This window comes from Anomalospiza imberbis, chromosome 2, assembly GCF_031753505.1.
Source record: "Anomalospiza imberbis isolate Cuckoo-Finch-1a 21T00152 chromosome 2, ASM3175350v1, whole genome shotgun sequence".
Classification (NCBI taxonomy): Eukaryota; Metazoa; Chordata; class Aves; order Passeriformes; family Viduidae; genus Anomalospiza; species Anomalospiza imberbis.
Window position 1 is genome coordinate 106,019,558 of NC_089682.1, and position 19,156 is coordinate 106,038,713.

A 19,156-nucleotide genomic window follows, 5' to 3' on the forward strand; every position below is an offset into this window, starting at 1 on the left:
ATGTCTTCAAATCAAAACCAGACACTCTCCTTAAAAATATGCTTCAGAAAATCCGAATTATTTTTCTCAACTTACGAGTAAAGAAAGGAATAGGAAGAAACAGATGAGCGGTAAAGACTAGGTGACATTAACTGCCAGCTTTCCTGGCCTCGAAGCTACTCCTTTGGCATTTCGTGAAGTAAAATAGTTTCAGCCATCTATTCACGGCGGAGGTGAGGTCCGGGAAATTTTGAAGCGCGTTTCAGATTTTGAAGAAGGAACCTCTAATCGTCCCTGTCCCCGTCCCAGTTCCCTGGAGCCATTGCTTCCCGCTCTGTCCCTTCCCTCCCGGTCGCCCGCTCCTCACGCAGCTTCACTTCCTCTCCTCTCGTCCCTGCCACCGTGAGACAGCGAAGGGGAGAGGAGGGACCGGGAATGAAGCTCGCTGCTTTCGTTCCTTCCACCCTAAATAAAAAGCCTAAACTGAGAGGAGCTGAAAAGGGAACCGGAAAGGCAGGGCACGCTGCGCAGGAGCGACGCAGTCGGTAGGAGCCCGGCAAGGCAATTCCCCGGTGCTGCCCCAGCCCCGGGGCACTCCGAGCCCGCGGGCCCGCCCCGCAGCAGCCGCCGCCCGCCACCCCCCGGGCAGGGCGAGGAAAAGGAGGAAAAGGCTTCTGCCGAAACCCGGGATCGAACCAGGGACCTTTAGATCTTCAGTCTAACGCTCTCCCAACTGAGCTATTTCGGCCGCCGTGCTGCACGACTTGCGGTGAAATAGCACTAATCCGTTCTTCACACCCGTCGCTCGTAGCCGATGCTCTGGAATAGATGCTATTAGCCCTGCGGCGCTGGATGCCACAAACGAGCCAATGACGGGTCCCGCAAACAAAATTATGCCGTAAGCCAAAGACAAATCAGTAGTAACACAAAACTATGCATATACAAACTTCTATGCACAACACACACGTCAGAATGAAGATGTTTTGGCAGTGGCTCCCTGGATTATTGGGGGAGGTTGACGGGAACTAGAACATTATGTGAGACTCAGAAGCATTAAATTGGCAACATTTTACCTTCAGTTTTCACGGATTTTATTTTAAAGCCTGACAAAATGTGTGCAGAGATGATGCTGTCATAAAAATACATGAACATAAGGCACCTGCACCTTCTTGTGTCCATGTTCTTCCACTGGAGAAGCTCCCTGTGTCCACACAAATCACTATCCTAAGAATAGTTTACATTCACGTTGTTGATTAGGCATTAATTTCAACAGGCAACCGGTAGCACATGCCTGTGGCTGCAGGGAAAAGGTAGAGGATGCACCAGAGTGCCCACGTTAGTGCCTGTGATGGGCACCGACATCTCAAGTTGGTGCCCATTTGCACAGCCCATGGTCTAGGAAAAGCCACCTGTGAGGGCATCTCCTACTCACACTTTCTGCACACTGTGAGGGGAGAGAGGCTGCTTTGCAAAATTGTCCCCTGCTGCTCCCTCCTGTTAGTAAAAACACCAAGACTCTCTTCCATGGTACTAGAGGAATTTAACAAACCCCTCCTTTTTCAAGTGGGGAAGAAGCAGCCTCAGCCCAAGCCAGCCATGTGAATATTTGGTAACATAAATCACCCTGTTTCCTTTTATTTTCAGAGTGTATTTTTCCTCACGTTGTCCCACATTTGTGAGTTCTTCAGGAGTTGATAAGTTTTCAGGAATCAAATACCTGTTTTCAGAAGTACAAAGGCTGAGGACTGAGCCAGCAGTTTAGTGACTGCAACCAAAAACTCTTCACCAAACAAATTCCATTAGGGAGAGGTTAAAAAAATCCACCCACACTTATGCTTAAGAGGTGTGTGAACGACATACTGATAGAAAATCTCATCTTCTCATGATTTTCCATTGCCACTGGCAATGATTGTTTTGCTGAGAAATGATGAATGTAATCCCTTAACAAGAATGTCTCCTACTGATGCAGCTAACACAGTCTGTGATCTTTGGTGCAGATAAACTCCAAATGTGTCACAGCATGCACAGAAGTCAAAACACTATTGACTGAGCAGTTTTAATACATTACCACAACAATCAGAGGTACTATGGAGCAATGGGTTATTCCAATTCTTATTTTTAGAAATCTCTGTTTTGCCAGGTGAAATGGAAATGACAACGGGAATAAAAACAAAAACTAAAGGTAATGCAAAACAAAATTAAATAGAAGAGAAGGACAATTCAGTCTCAGACATAGCATATTTAATAAAAGAGTCAGCTTTTCCCCTAACAGAATTTGGCAAGGGGGTTTGTGTTAAAAGTTCCTCCTTCTGTAGAAAGATATTTGCATTTTGTGCCTAATGAGAGTAAGAACTCAGTTTCAGCAAAATGGAGCATTATTAGTCAAAAAAAACCCCACAAACCAACAAAAAAACCCCACATTTTTCACCCACAGTCTTTCTCCTACATCGGAGCAAGTACAGGGTGGACAAAAAAAGGTATTTTCTAGTCCATCATCTTATGACAGTGTAAACCAGCTTAAACCACAGCTGACACCCCTTACTGCAAGCAGCACACAGCTTTATCCAAGTGCTGAGGTCAGACCAGAGAAAGCCTTGGAGAAAGTAAGGGTTCTTTTTGTTGCACAAAGTGGAGCTGATACACACACACCACAAACACCCCACTGCTGGCAGGGTAAGCTGTGGCTGCCCCACCCCTGGCAGTGCTCAAGGCCAGGTTGGATGAGGCTCTGTGTCCCTGCCCATGGCAGGGGGCTTGAACTAGGTGATCTTTAAGGTACTTTCTCAGCTGAACCACTCTGATTCTGTGAGTGCACACAGCCCTGCCTCAGCTGCCCACTGCAATGTCTTCCAAATCCTTGCATTTGCTGCTGGCAAGGGATGCACTGAATAGCAGCTGTGGTACACCAAGACAGTGAGGTCGCAATGTTGCTCTTCCCCAGTGCACAAGGGATTTCAGGAGCTGCTTCCCGAAGATCTGATCCAATTCAGAACAGTAATCCCAAAAAGAGATGCAAACTAACAGCAAGCCCCAGTTAACTTCCCAAGTTCCTGACAGAACCTGAATCAAAACCTTTGCCAAAGTCCAGCCCTTTTTCCTTAGAATGTTTTAGCAGATAAGTGAAATACACGTTTATTCCATTTATTTTCATACTGGTGTGGCCTCACTTGGCTCTGTGACACAGACCTTGAAAGAACAGACAAAGGTTACAGTGTTCACAGTATTTTACATCACTACCTCTGCCTTCTCCAGAAATGCTTCCCAGTAAAATCAGTGAGAAACAAAACCTGAAAGCATCACACTTCTCCACACTGACAGTTCACTAGTTGATCCTTTGTCCTTTTCTTCCTACAGAAGCCCGAAGGCCAATGGGAAAATAAGCTGTTTTCTATAACAGAAAATACTTTTCCCTGTGAAAGAAATGCTCCTACCAGATCACTCACCTGGTAAGAAAATCTGATCTTCAGCAAAGTATCTCAAAGCAAAAGCCTCCTACATTTCTAGAATATATATAATTCAATATTTTAAAATGTGCATTTATTTATATATTTACAAGTAGTAACACAAAAACAAATCTCAAACACTTGGATGAATTAAATCTTCAAAAATATTTAAATAGGCTAGAAAAGCTTTCACTAAAAAATTAATAGATCCTATTGAAAATCCTCTCCAGGTATTATCACTTCTCTGGATAGTCATTTAAATATCAATGCCTGCATCTTCAGCATCCATACATTAAGAACAACTTTCAAAAGTTCTGTTCAATAAACCAATCACCCCATGCTGCTTTCTTCTGTGTATTTCTGATAACACTGTTTTTAGTGTTCCAAAGACACTGTACCTATTTTCAAAGGTTTAAAATAGATTTAAATTAAGGTTTATGCATGTTTAAAATAGTAAGATTTTAGTTATCTGTAATCTCTACTCTTAAAAACACAACACTGCCAGTTTTCCAGTATAAGGAATGTGAAAGACACATCTTCATGCAACCCACTCAAAGCAGCTGTCACAGCAATCACAAATACAGCTAAGACAGATCTTTCCAGCACTTTAGCTATTTCTGGTACTGACTTTTGCAAAATACAGAACAGTAAGATGGATATCGTAAGGAAGGATGCACATTGTAAGGAAGCCATATATCAAGAAAAGTACGAAAATTAAGGAAATCTTTGAATATAGTCAGCAATGTGTGTTTTGACAATGACATTTCAGTGATTCATCCATAGAAGCACATCTGGTAAGCCAAGAATGCGACAGATCATTACATACGAAATCCTGTAACTTCTATCTGTCCCAAATGGAAGCTTTTACTTCCAAATCACACATCAGCAACTGCTACGCAATTCTAGTATTATTATCCCACTGTGTCAAAGAAAACTCACCTTCAATAACAGGCTCCTAGACTTTAAAACACTTGGCATTGCAGTGAGCCTAGAAATTTCCTGGTTAGCCTTCTTTTAGAGTGACTCTTGCCAACCACAAGTGGCACTTTATCAACAGCACCATGCACCACAAGAGGTGTGATGAAGTTGGAAACACTTGTGCTTCAAGAGCACAAGTTTCTGAGTCCCAGTTTCTGAGACTCTTTAGAAGTCACAGCTTTTTCTGAGTACACCACAGCATCCCAGTCCCGTGCCACTTGCAGCTCTGCCCAGGGGCCACAGAGATCAGGGACTGGGTCAACTACAGAAGCTGAAGTGATAAAACCAAGAACAGTGGTCCTTTTTATGTTTGCCAGACCACCTCAAAGACAAAAAAGTGAAGGTAATTCTTTCAGGATAGAGGAAGAGCTAAGACATATTTTAAAAAAACCCCCACCATCTACTTTTTCAGCATGTTCTTCTTAATGAAGAGAAACCAATTACACCATAATATTTATTACTAAATCAACTTGGAACAGGATTCATTGACATATTTCTAGAATTACAGTGTTTTTTCCAAATTTTATATTAAAACTCAATATTGTTTTATCTTTAAAATGTTTTTTTACAGAAAAAATGTTGATACACTTCATTGATTAAGGTCTGCCAACCCACAATTCACAGATAAAGAAGAGTTTTAAGAAATTTTCTCCATAAGTAGCCTTCATATCACAGGAAATAAGATCATTGGAATGTTAACTGTGTTCCAGTATTTCAAGTTTGCTACAATTATAGTGAAGAAAAAGGAGTTAACATGTAATAGACAGTAATACTGTAAAATGAGTACAAAGTTTAAGGAAATACTTCTGGAAACCTCAGCGAGAACACCTGCTACTTCTTGACATCATCCCTTGTTCCCTTTAAAAAGGGGCATTTAAAGTTATAGAGCAGGTAAGTTTAATCAGTCAACTACAAAAGTTAGAAGAGCACCAGCAGAGAAAAGGACGGAACCATACAGGCGCTGTGTCCAGCTTTTGTCAATCAATTTACAGTCTCCAAAAAATATATCATTTCTCCCCTTGATTAAAAATAAAACCCAATTATTTGAAGTGACAAAAAATTATATATATTACAATGTAAAAACAAACTAATACAGATGAATAATTCCAGAACTAAAACAAATTTAACTCCAAGTCCCAAAAGCTGCAATCACAGTTAATTATTCTTAATAAGGCAGATTTTACTTCAGTACACTAATTTATAACATTATAAATATTCTTCACTCCATACAGTTTTTTAAAATCAATACCTAGTGAGAATAGAGTATTGCACCAAAAGCTGAAACTAAGAGGTTCAACTTATAAAGTGCTGAAACCATTCCAAAGTTGTGCCATACTGTGGTTCTTTACTTGTCATGGTTCGTGTATCTTGAATGCATCAAGAGTCCAGTGTGGCCATTTGATTGCAGGCTTTGAAGAGAAGACCATATGAGGTAGAAAAAACTCCTTCAGGTTCTGTGCCACACTATGGACCACTGAGCTGGGCAAATGGGTCCGTCACAGGAAAAGGCTCCAAAGCTTTCTCCGAGTTTTTCCAGTTGTGGAAATTTTCTCTGTACCATTCAACTAATATGGAAAGAATGTCGATGAGTTAAGCTGACCAGAGATAACAGGGAAATCCAAATATTCCACAGATATAAGACTAGCAACATACTAATTGTTCTTTATGGAAGTTTTTAAGCCATAATATTACAAAAATCTAGTTTAAACTTTGTAAGTTCTTTACGCAAGACTTATTCTAGCACTAAAAAGCTATTATCTTCTTTCTTTTATGTCATGTAAGTTCACTATTTAGAAAGCAGCCAATTTATGTAAAATTCAAGTGTTACATTCAACCTCTTCAGCTTCTCATTAACTAATCTATATATCCATTTCCCCCTTTTCCCTCTCCCTCCTCCCATCACTCCTAATTCAGTGTAAAAGTCATCAGTCTTACTTGTTTTTGTTATTCCTTCTTTCCAAGGCACTTTGGGTCTCCATCCTAAGTTGTGCATTTTTTCTGAACTCATTGGATATCTGAGGTCATTTGTAGGCCTGATGAAGTAAAATGCACACAGAAAACAATCTGATTATACTACTTCCTTAATAAGAGATGAAGTACCTCACACTGTCTTCCAAGGAACATTAGGTATGCTTCAATTTTGAAAATTCCCATCAACATAAACAGGTTGCATTGCCTTCAAAAAATATGTGGCATCTGAGTGCAGCTACAACAATGCAATTCAGTTTGTACAGTCAACTACTTGAAATTGACTAGAATAAATATTAATTAGTATTTTACTGGCACAAAAATGAACACAAAAATCACTGCCAACGCATTTGTGCAAATCAGTGCATTTGCAACACAGAGCCAGCGTTTTCTAATATTAGCATTTATGGTTTTTATCCTGAAAACCCAGAAACTTACACATATTTCAGATTTAAAATGCACAGGCTTCCAAAGGGACATCATTACAGTGGCTCATTAGCTACATGAACTTTGTAATACTGAATATGCAGAATCCCAAGCTGCAAGATTCAACACAGAAAGATACATCTGATATTTAAGCATGGCAGAAATTTTCACTTACACAGTCTGGTAGCCTAGTCTAGCATCCTGCACTACTGGCACTGGCATATTGAACAGTCAAGGTACATGTGCAGGCACAAACAAAGCACTTTATCATTGTTACTGTAACGTGCTAATAATCTCAAGCAGAAGCAGAACTAATTTTTCCATAGCAAGTAACCCCCATGACCTTTAAGTCACTCATTATAGAATTATATAGTCATAAATTGGGTATATTATCAACTTCTGATGACACCTCAACACTCCTGAAACACCAATTCCTATGTGGTTAGTTTTCCCAAGCCCATTTATGTTTAAACATTAGCAGACAGGGCCCAATACACACAAAGAAACATATCAAAGTGAATTACACTGGAACTCCTAAACACTCACATCATGTGAGCCAAAGGCAATTTGTTCAAAGTCCTGTAATACATTCAGATAGGATTTTGAAGAACATCTCCTAAAAACAAAAGTTAGCACATTTTTAAAGACACTTCAGTTGCCATGATAACAATCTAAATGTGAACAGAAAGTGAAAATTTTAAAGGCCATAATTCTTAACTGCTATCAGTAGACACATCATTCTTAATCACTCTGGAGAGAGTGATATCTAAAGTAAGCAGAGATTCATTGTTGCTGCAGAAAAGAAATGGATATAAAAGAGCAGAGCCAAACCAAGCCTGAAATTAAGGACGGAAACACACAGCAAAAGCATATCTATAAAAGCTACCCATTTTTCCACTGCCCTAACTCTGGTACCTTAGAGCTTTACAACTACTTTTGAGATAGCAGCTTCAGCTTAAGATAGAAATCTAAAGCTAACTACACTCCACAGGCACATATTTCTGCCTGTGGAGACTGGGTCTTACGACAAAGTATATCTAAGTCTGAATTAGTCACATTAATGCCAAAATACTAAAGTTAAGTGAGAGATGATGGGATTCATCTCACTCAGTGATGCTGAATAAAAAGTACACTGAATAAACTGTTGGAACTACCAAGAAGGAAAGATTTAGTTGCTCAGTAAAACTTTTCCTCTTCCCAGAGCACACATCAGTAATGACAACTATGAAGAATGTCTGAAGACAGAAATTAGCACTACATGTTTGCCTTCAAGACATTCATTCTGACCTACAGATCCAAATAAATGAAAAACCTGTTTTCTATACTGAACCCTGATCATAGATGTCAAATCCATTAGCAAAAAAAAAAAAAAAAAAAAATTAAGGAAGCAAAACAGCTCTTAGTCCCTCAAAAGTGTTCCCTCCTTTAGAGCAGAAACACTTCCACAAAAAACTAATTGGTTAGGAGTCTCAGAAAACCTGCCAGACAAAACTATCCTGCATGTGCAGCACATCCTGCATGTCCACCACATTCCTCACCTGTCTTTGACATAATCCATCCAGTGCTCCATTTCAGACTCTGAACTGGTCTTCTTTATCTGTCAAGAAAAAAAACAAGTATCACTCCCATACATCTTAGGCTATCTAAACATGTATTTAAAAACGTTTTTTTTTTCCTTAACAAACTTAAATCTTGTTTAAAAACCCTACCAAATAAAAAAATATAAACCACAAACAGAAATGGTCTTTTGTATACTGAGTCTTCAAACCACCAAAATTATCTAGAACATCTCCAACCTATCTCCTTCATCCAGAGCAATGCCAGAACATCCATAATCCAACTGTTAGATTTTAATACTGTCACATTCTCAGACCAAAAACTAAAGCAGTCAGCATGGAAAAAAAAGGGTAATTAAGCATGATGCCAGTCAGGATATAACGCAGTCAGGGTAACTGACACAGCAGCCCAGCACAGGATAGCCCACACTGCAAACTTACACAGTCCAGCTGCCACAGAAAGGGTAGCACATCATTCTGCTGCAAGGATCTTCCAACACCCACCACAAGTCTAAGCTCTTTCAGAGCTACAGAAGGTCTGTGTAATTATTCACATGTGCAATGAAAACCAGTACAGAAAAGCATCAGAACACTTTACTCACTAAATGGATTAGCTCCTTAGCAAGCTGGGCAATGGACATCTCAAAGTTAGTTCCAATGTTATAAATTTCACCTGGTTTCCCCTCCTTCAGGACAGTAAGGAATGCTTCTACCACATCAGTTGCATAAAGGAAATTCCTTCTCTGAAGTCCAGAACCATGAATACAGCTTAAGACAAGACAAAAAAGTATTTTTAGTCCTCAAATAGTTACATTCAATTTACTGGACTGTGTTTTAAGCAGTTTTGCTGTTACATGGGCACCTGAAGGTACCTTAAGTACCTGACATGCAAACAATCCTTTACTTTAAGGAAATCCTGCTATTAAAATAAGTGATTCAGAACTTCGTTATATAATTATCATTTTACAAACTAGCACATATTTATAACTACAATTACAGTTTTATAGCACAAATACTACTAAAAAATGTGAGTTACCTACCATTTTCTGTTCTGTTGCAACAAAGATATAAATTTTGGAATAACCTAAGGAATTGAACAAAACAAAAAAATTACTCCACTATTTTAGAAGCTGTTATTCTACAAAGAACGAGAAACTTCCAACAGTTATGTAGCATTAAGTATTTTAATAAGATCCTTTAAATATTTCTAAGTTTTATTAAATATAATGAAAGAATGTATCAAGCCTAGAAACTGCAGGGATTTTGGTTTGTAAGAGCAGGTGCCTCTATTGTATTGTAAACCTTATCTTTCTGGCTGTTACAAATGTAACAGTTTTTCAAAAATAAAAGAAGTTTCCATTACTTTTGCACACGGTAGTGCATTAGAGTCTAACTAGAAATAATTATTACCAACTGTTCAGAACAAGGTTTAAACATCCAGCATACTGCAGTAAATGTAGAACCAAAGAGTTGTTAAAACAGTTAAATTTGGAAGAGAATTTTAAGATAACATGGATAAACACAGATCATGTCACAGCATCCTTGCTGCACAAAGATTTACATTATCTTCATCTAAAAGCTTAGATCCATTCATAATGCCATAGACACTTCAGAACAGTTGCCCCCACTATTAAAGTCCTTAAACTGAAGCCATTAGAAAACTACACAAATTACTTAAATTTAACTCCCTACTCTAAACAGAGGAGCAGAATACTAGATAAAACTAAAGATTCATGTAGCCTTGTGCTGTGTTTTTAGCAGTAACTAGAATTTGGTATGTGAAGAAGAATAGTCAAAAGCAAGTCAAAAGCAAGCAAATACATACCCTGACTACACTCCTAACAGTCATGCAACCTGAAGCAAGACACAGATCAATGAAAAATGTACTCTAAAAGCCATTGCTTATCCACCTGCAATAATGCACGTAAAAATAAATTTGGGGGAAAAAAATCCCACAAAATGTAAAAAGCAATTTAAATTAAAAAACACCTCCATAGAACTGTAAAATATAGCTATATTTTCCACCAGTTCCAAACTCCAAAGAGTACATGTGGTGCTTACTTTCATTTCAACAGTGTATTTCCATTCACTAAACAAGCAGATCCAGGTATGGACTTAAAAAGGCAACGCCTTCTCACAAATAACTGTTTTAAATTGTTACCCTGCAAGGTCTGTATGAACACAAGTCACTTTACACTACTTCTCACCCTATATATGAATGTTATAGCTCCATCTTACTTATTTTCTTTGCAGGTTGGAACATCCCTTTCTATACCAGACATTGTATTCTCAGTTTACTTTTTGAAATGTTTCCCTTAGTTATTGAACACTCACAATTACAGAACATGATGTGAGTTAATGTAATTTGTAGGGGAATTCTGTCAAAATATCCTTTGAAAAACAGAAAAATTACAAAACAAAGTTTCTGTTATAAATTTCCTTTCAACTACAAGTCTTTAATTGAAGTTTTATCAACAATCAGAAAATATGTGCTCAGGGTAAGACACACTAGTGTTAAGCTCAAAATATATAATCACACGTTAATTTCAAGAGTGCTTTTTTCAAAAGTCATCCCATGCACATGAGAAAAAAGTAACATCACTGCAACCCTGAATTCGGGTACACTGAAGCTCAGAGTAAAGCACAGTTTTACTTACTTTTTCTGGATACTGATGTGGTCCATAAACATTACTGCTCCGTGTGATGACAACTGGGAACTGAAGAGCATTAAAAATACATGTGATTACATAAGAAAGCATATACCAGTAACAGTCTGTACCTTCCTGCTGGTCAATAAACAAACCAACACATGCACAGTGATTACTCAAAAATCCGCAAGCCCTCGCAAATGTTATTGAATTTAGCTCTCTGTATTTCTGTCAAACAGGCAAGGGCCTCCAGCATTCTCAGCCTGTTAGGAGCACCACAAGTGATAAATGTTTGAAAACTCTCTTACTCTGGAACCACCACAGGACATTGCATACGTGTATCTGGTTGACTGAAGACTGGCTTACTCCTACTTATTCCAGTATGTTTCACAGGTCATTAACATCCTATTCCTGTTCACTTTATAGCAAAAGCATCATATATCAAGAACAGAAGTCTAAAGTATCCAAAATATTAAATGTGTTTGCTTAAACAAATTTGACTAGCAGGGCTTTTCCTTTTTTTTTTTTTTTTTCTGCTTTAACTATAAGCCTAGTCTTAGGACAATTTGAATTATGCTTGTTCTACTTCTGTGTAATACTTTTATATTCCTGCAAGCTTAGCAGTAGTTTTTAAATTCCTAATGTTCTCTTTGACCATTTTATCAAAGCACATTTTTAGATATTACAGTTCAGATTTCAAAAACAAAACTTAAAAACATCTGACCTGTCCCCACTGTTTTGCAGTGTGTCTTCATTAAGTTATTGGTGGCGATTCTCTAACACATCCAGACTACAAGACCAACAATAAGGAAAGAGGTGGCACTGTGTGGACTAGTACTGATTTTTCTTTTATACTCTTATGTACATAATACAGACACTTAATTACAGAAGACAGAGTTTTTGAAGCTTCTATGGACTTACTTGGTACCTTTCCCAATAAGACTGAACAAAACACTCTGCAGCTGCTTTAGAGGAGGCATAGGGATTTGTCGGACGTTTTGGTGAGGATTCATCAAATTCCTAAAATGAAAATAAAAATTTGCATTGCTCTATTTCTTTTGCCCAGATAAGCCTTAAAGTTACAAAAGAAATAAAAACCCCTAAATAGCCAAGCACATCAGTCTAACAAAGTTCCTTACAACAGAAGGACATAACAAAAGACAACCTATTTACTGAACATAGAAGGCAGATAGATTACCAGCAGTAATATTTTTGTACTTGTAACAGAGTTACCTCACAGCAGCAGGTCCTCAGGTCTTTATCTTATTAAATAATCACTGTTGCTACAGAGAGGTTTAATACTTTTCAGGTTCATATTGCCTCAGAGAGAAACTGGACCACCACTAGCAAATTCAGCCCTAAACAAAAGGGTTTTTTTCTCAAATTTTTGTGTAACTTTATTTCTGTAAAAAATGTAGAATTGCAACCCAAAAATGCCCAAAGCAAGGCTTCAACAGTTCTGACCAGTTCCAGAACAGGTATCTTCCAGACTATCCTAACACTTTAATCTACATCTCACTTGAAAGGAGAAAAAAATAAACCAAAAGAAGGAGGGATACTATACAACATGCGATTTGTAACTATCACCTTAATGTGATTAAAACACTCACTATTCTTGTCCAACCTTTGCCTCTGAAATTAAATGGCCTTCCTCCCCTCAAAAAAAAAAAAAAAACTCTATGAGAACTTCTAGTGTGATTCACAAAGAGAAGAAAAAACAGGTTAAAGTTCTCTTTTCAAGGCCCAGAGACAGAAAAATTTCACTTGAAGGTATCAGCCAAGCCATGGGTCTACACACGAGAAAACATCATCCTTGGGTATCCTAAAGGCCTACAGATGGAAGTTGTGTTGAAGGAACTGATAAAGACACTGTGATACTAAGAAAGTGCATTACTCCAGGGACTATGGCAAAAGGCTCCTTTGACTGTATTTATGCCTTTAAAAAGATGAACATGCATAATTTGCCTTTCTACTGAGCTAAATTCCATTTCCTGAATTAAGGTCAGGTATAAATTCTCAAAAAATCAAAGATCTGCTCATAACAACAAGAAACATCTGAATATTTATGAAAATAATACAGGAATTGTTTTCTATTTGAATTGTCACTACCTACAGTTCTGTTAATATTTTAGCTAGTCCCCACCTGTTAAGCTGTGCACATTACTGAAGTCTCATGAATGCTCCAGGACAAAACCTTTATAATACACTTCTTTATACTACCTCTGGTAGTGACACCATTAATGATCCAAATCTCACTGCTTTAGACAATAAACATTCAATATAAAACAAGTTATGAAAAAAAAAAAAAAAAACAAACAGGACAACTTTGATAGTCAGCTTTCTAGAAGCTACCAGTACTTGAAGTCAAACATTTAGAGAGGCCAAGTAAAGTTAGACTCAACTTTGTTTTCACTATTAAAAGCAGGTAAACCAGAAAAATCCTCATGCATTTTCAAACTCACCTCATCAGTACTACCTCCATATACTTCATCTGTGCTAACATAGACAAACTTCTCCACATTGGCTTCATGTGCAGCAGCAACCAGCACATTGGTGCCATAAACATTCACGTAGGTGAATTCCAGGGCATGCCAAAACGAAAGATCTACATTAAAAAATGCAGACATTTCTGATTAAATTTAGGCAAGACAGGGCACTGACGGCTGCAACATAGACCTGTCAGACAGCAAGGTCCGTATTAAATGAAGGCACCTTCTACACTTGAAGACAAAAATCCTTGTTCTCAACAATAGGCTGGAATCATGAGCAAAAGCTTGTTGGTTATGGATTTTTTTAAATCTAAAACAGCATTGGCTAAGTACAGTAAGAAAAGTGTCATTCAAAGACAATTGTCTTTGAATGGGTCCATACAACTCAAGATGCAGTCATATGGACCCATGACTAATAACTCAGCAGCAGCTGTTTTGACTCTTACAACTGTTCCCCTGACCTAATGACTTTGTGCCTATCACATCTGACAATTTCAATAAGTATTTTCTCTCTTTTTAGCACGGAGACAAGATTTCAGTGGGACTTATGCCTAATCCTTCAGCTTTCACGCTGTTTTTTCATGTGACACCGGAGCCAATTAAGTAAAAACATCAGACTATGCACAAAGCCCCTCTCCACTGTCTTTACAACTCCCTCAGTACATTGTCAGCTACATGTGAATCTAGATAGAATTTAAAAATGTAATGCAGACAAAGAGGTACATTACCATTTATGTGCAATGAAAACAAGACAACAGTTAGATGAAGAACTTTTCAAATCAAGGCTGTGAATCCCTCTGAGTAATAAAGGCCACCAGATGCTCAATCAAGTGATTTGTAGAGACAAATTGGATCCTTGTTTTATATGAAGGGAAAAGACAAAAGGCATACTGGCATATATTTCAAGAAGGTATAGCCATGGAAAACAATACCAAAACATGCAGCAATGCTCACCTACATGTGTTTGGGCTGCAAAATGAAGGACTATATCTATCTTCTCAGTTTCAAAGAGCTGCTTTATAAATTCAGGTTCACAAATATCTCCCTAAACAGGAAAGAAAAAAAGAAAGGGCAAATTGTTTTTGATAGAAAACAGTCAGCTTCCCATTATTCCAAGTGTCACATAAGAAACCATTACAAAGGGAACACAGGATACAAACAGCACTATCAGCTGAGTTCTGGGCCACTTATCAATTCCACATCTAAAACAAGACCATACATAAAATTTCACCCATTTTTTTTTAAATCCTCAATGAAACTCACTTCAGAATTTATATTACTATTAACATTAGAAATAGCAATGTGTCCAAAAATATATACAACAAAAGTACAGCATGGAGCTCCAGCACTGAGGCTGAAATGCCAAGTTCCCAGAGCAAGTAAGAGTTCCCAGTCTGGCAAGCTGGCAGGGACATCTAGTGGCACTACAAAAGGAGAAGCAGATTCCCACTAAGGGGGATTGGATTATGTCAAGCAAGGCTTTGCTGCTTGCTGTTTATTCCGGTGATTTATTTTTACTGACATACTTTTTTAAAAGAGATGTTATTTTGAACTAAATGGGTAGTTACTGATTTTTTTAACTGAAATTCAAGCATAGTACACCTCTGTTGAACAGCAACAGAAATTGTGATTAAAATGTATCTTTCATACAGCCCCTGTGTCAAATTTTCTAAACTTACTGTTCTACTTTCCAAAACAGACTTCCTTTCTATAGTAGCACTAGAGAATACATCCTTCTTGCTGTCTCCTAAGGTCAGTACCAATGTTACAGTTCTAGTTGTAAGGGATGCACATTAGAAATTTTCTTTTCCAGCACATTTTTTTCCTGACAGTGTAAACTGCTTGGTTGCATACCAGCTGGATGTTAAGCTGTGATCAACTGCCTCTAAAAACCAAAAACAGAAACAAATAACTCAAAATACAAACCCCATAGCACAAAAAAAAAAAAAACCACAGTGAAAAATTGTAATTGTTTATACTGATGTAAGTTTTGGACAAGAGATTCCTACCCTTTTCAAAAGCAGTACAGCTACATCACTCCCAGTTACTGTTCCCCTGCTTCACATAGGGACCTGCCTGTTTAAAGGATATCTTGTAGAACTCCAAGCTCTCCCCAGCAATTAAATGTTAGTATCTCCTCAGGTAACAAGGCTTTTATACTGTATTCATACATTTCATATTGCACACTGGAAACAATCAAAAACCTTAGGAAAAGAACCAAAAAGCCATTTCAGTCATGCTGAAACTGCACACACGTACATGTCATACAGACTGTCCCTTTCCTCACATGCATGTCCCTTTCCTCACATATCCCTTTCCTTACTGAAAGAAAGAGGTGGTTCACAAAAACATAAATAGCCATGGGGATCACCAACAGGTCAGGGCAAGTTCAGCTTCCAGCCTTGCCTGAATCTAAGAAAAAAGGCAAGTTTACATCTACTACCTCTGAGAAAGGTGCTGTTTCAGCACACTGAACCATATGAATTTCTGAGATGTCCTGCAACCTTGGGCAGACCCCAAGACAGAGAGATCATCAGCACCGCCTCTTGTAGACAGGAGGAAGCTCAGCATACAAGCCCAGCAAGTCTGAATATTGATCTGAACAATAAATCAAAACCAACCTCCTGTCCAAAGACAAAACTGTGGAAGCATACACCAAAAATCTGTAAAAAGTCATGTTTTGTGGAAAGGAAGGTTCTATCACCTGGATAAACTTGTAGTTTTCCTTCCCAGAGACAGTTTCAAGATTCTTCAAGCTTGCACAGTAGTCGAGCTAAAGAGAAATGTAACACAACACCAGTAAGTGGGCTTCATGGATGCAAAAAGGCTAACTCAAACCCAACCTAACCACTGGAAAGTCTGAGAATAAAGTAAAAACTTATTTAAAAAAAACCTACTTTTCAAGCAGATGTGAGGTTTTAAAAGCACAAATCTTCGACAGATACCCTAACTTGTATCTAAACATCTGTTTAAGTAAAAATTCTTCAACAGATGTTTAGAGCTTGAAAAGTTTAGCTCTTTTTCTGAGCAACAGTTGACTTTTTTATTTTTGCACAGGAACAAATGGAAAATCAAACAAAAACTAACAATAAGCCATATAAATTTCAACATACTATAGATTGTGTTGTAAATCACTTAAAACAGTTGCCCATATCAAGAAAGAAAACAAGGTATTACCTTATCCAGATTTATAATCAGATAGTTTGGATAGTTTTTCACAAGAGAGACGACTACATGTGAAGCACTGCAGGATAGAAGAAAAACATATTTTACAATTATATACTTGGCTTTAAGGTAATAAAGAGATGACAAATTCCAAAAAAATTCAGCATTTTCTAAAGCCTTTGGGGTAAGAAGGGGATATATTCAAGACAAAGACAAATTCAAAGATATTGTAACACATCGACATTATACTAATATATATTCTATACATTATCCTAGTATTTTCTATATATAAGTGCATATGGTTAAGAAACTAAAAGTCAGAATAAAAGTTCATCTTATAACCAAAGAAATCAGTACAGCCCACAGTCACGTAAAAAAACCAAAAAAACCTGTTACATGCTACATTCAATTGCCATTGTAAAATACTTTTGTACTCTAAAGCTTACATACTATGAATCAGGGAGAACCAAACAGTCAACACTCCTAACCCACGACAGTGACTGCCATCACTCAAGTCTCTGACACTGCTGCTGGGTGTTAGAAGTGACAATCAGACAACCAGGTGGCAGTGTCCCTTTAGCACGGTCTTACGTAAATGTAATAAACGCCAATCACTTGTTTTAAAAATTTATAAAGGTTTAATAAAAATAAAATGAAAAAAATTAATACAAGTATAGTAATAAAGATTAAACAATTAGAGTTAGGACAACTAAAGAGACAATAACAGCAAAAAGTTACAGCCCGGGCTGGGTACCCCTCTCTGGACAAAAGTGAGCCAGGAGAAGGACCCCGATAAAAGAGAATTCCCTCCTTAAGAGGGGTAACCTGTTGCATACACAAATCACTTCATGAATATGCATATTTTTATTTAAAACAAGAATTCGTCCGGTACTTGTTGAGGAATTCCTGTTAATTCCAGGCCCTTGAAGTCTAAGTCGAGTTTGGAGAAGTTCGTTTTTTTGTTGATAAAGAAAGCCATAAATTCCTCTCCTCTGGAAGATTTAGGGGTTTTTGTAATTGTTATCTCTGTGTGAAGAATTTCTTGATTATCTTCTCCTTCTCTTGAGCAAAAAGAATACCACACACACATATTTTCTATTTTAACTACTAAAGCTTAATTTCAATTACAAAACTACATTTCCTATATTATTAAAATGTTACTACAGCATAACTTTCCAACCTAGCATAATACATATAGTAAATATCTGCGTAGAGCCATATAATATGCATTTTTCACAGTAAATGAAGCTCATCCTAAGAGTTTGGGCTAGTTCAGGGTTATTCACACACAGAAATTTAACTCTCACAGCTTGCACACACTGAGGGGCTCCAGCTTAATACAGGCCAGACCTTGCTCTGACTCAAACTGAGCCCCAGCACTGGGGGCTGACACGGGAAATAGCAGCTGGTCCCAGCCCTGCCACCTTCAACCCAAAGAATGCATTAGGCTGGAAAAGACCCGAGCTCATCGAGTCCAGCTTAGGACCAAACACAGCCTTGTTAACCAGACCATGGCACTAAGCACCACGTCCAGTCGTTTCCCGAATCCCTGCAGGGACAGTGACTCCTGAGCTCCCTGAGCAGCCCGGTCCAAAATCCAATCATATTTTCTGTGAATAAATGCATTCTATCGTCCACCCTAAACCTCTGCAGGCGCAGCTTGGACTGCGTCCTCTCTCATTTGCTGCCTGGGAGATGAGGCTGAACCCCTCATGGCTACACCCCACTCTCAGGGAGTTGAGGAGAGAGATGAGGCTGTTTTGCCTGAGGCTCCAGGCAAAGCACGCCCAGCTCCTCAGCCGCTCCTCATAAGGTTTGTGCTCCAGGCCCTTCACCAGCTCCGCTGCCTTCCTCTGGGCAGCCCCGTCCCGGCTGAGGCCGAGCCCCGACTCCCCCCGCCAGGCGAAGGGCCGCGGGGGCAGCCTCCCAGCTCGCTCCCCAGCACTTACCACCTCAGAACCCACGACAAGGGCGAGTTACCGGCAGCCCGCGAGCGTGCGCTGCCCGAGACGGCGGCGCGAAGGAACCGGCCTGGGACGGGCACAAGGGTGGCGGCACCGCAGGACCCCCGCCCGCCACGTCTCACCCGCGCCCCTGCACAGGAGGCCGGCGGCCCGCTCCGGCCCCGCGGGGCTCACTCACATGAAGCCGGCGCCGCCCGTCACCAGGACCCGCTTCTCGAACAGCGGCGGCGCCGCACGGCCCGCCCGCCCCGACATCGTCCGCGCTTTACGGCACCGGCCCCTCACTCCCTTTGCCCCACGGCTGCGCGTGCGCAGCATGGACCCGTGGGTTTCACGGGCAGAGCCACAGCGCCTGCAAGAGGCTCTTTAAAAGATCGCCTTCCTTGCTCCCCGCGCGGCCCCAAGGGCGGAGTTGTCACCGTCTCGGAGGCCACCGACAGCGAGGCGGGCGCGGCGTGTGAGAAGGGCCAATGCTTCGCCTCCGCACTCAGGGGAGACTGATGTCCGTCTCTTTTACGACTCCGGGTCTCTCAACTTACG

General features: G+C 39.4%; 1 protein-coding gene and 1 non-coding gene across 3 annotated transcripts; both read right to left on the reverse strand.

Annotated features, from left to right (window-relative positions):
- Positions 1–654: 654 nt before the first annotated feature.
- TRNAF-GAA (transfer RNA phenylalanine (anticodon GAA)) lies at positions 655–727 on the reverse strand. The gene has a single exon. It is a non-coding gene; the product is annotated as a tRNA-Phe (tRNA).
- A 4,214-nt stretch (positions 728–4,941) lies between these two features.
- Positions 4,942–19,128, reverse strand: TGDS (TDP-glucose 4,6-dehydratase). 2 transcript variants are annotated; one of them, XM_068182451.1, is made up of 13 exons: positions 16,665–16,731; positions 16,192–16,260; positions 15,167–15,372; positions 14,808–14,911; positions 14,442–14,532; positions 13,461–13,603; positions 11,920–12,018; positions 11,008–11,067; positions 9,391–9,434; positions 8,953–9,118; positions 8,333–8,391; positions 6,336–6,433; positions 4,942–5,965 (listed from the first exon to the last, which is right to left on the reverse strand). In XM_068182451.1, coding segments are annotated over exons 3-13 (966 nt in total). In that variant the 5' UTR covers positions 15,168–15,372; positions 16,192–16,260; positions 16,665–16,731; the 3' UTR covers positions 4,942–5,864. The 2 variants fall into 2 exon arrangements, with proteins under 2 accessions (XP_068038552.1, XP_068038551.1); XM_068182450.1 differs by lacking the exons at positions 14,808–14,911; positions 15,167–15,372 and adding an exon at positions 18,795–19,128.
- Positions 19,129–19,156: the final 28 nt, after the last annotated feature.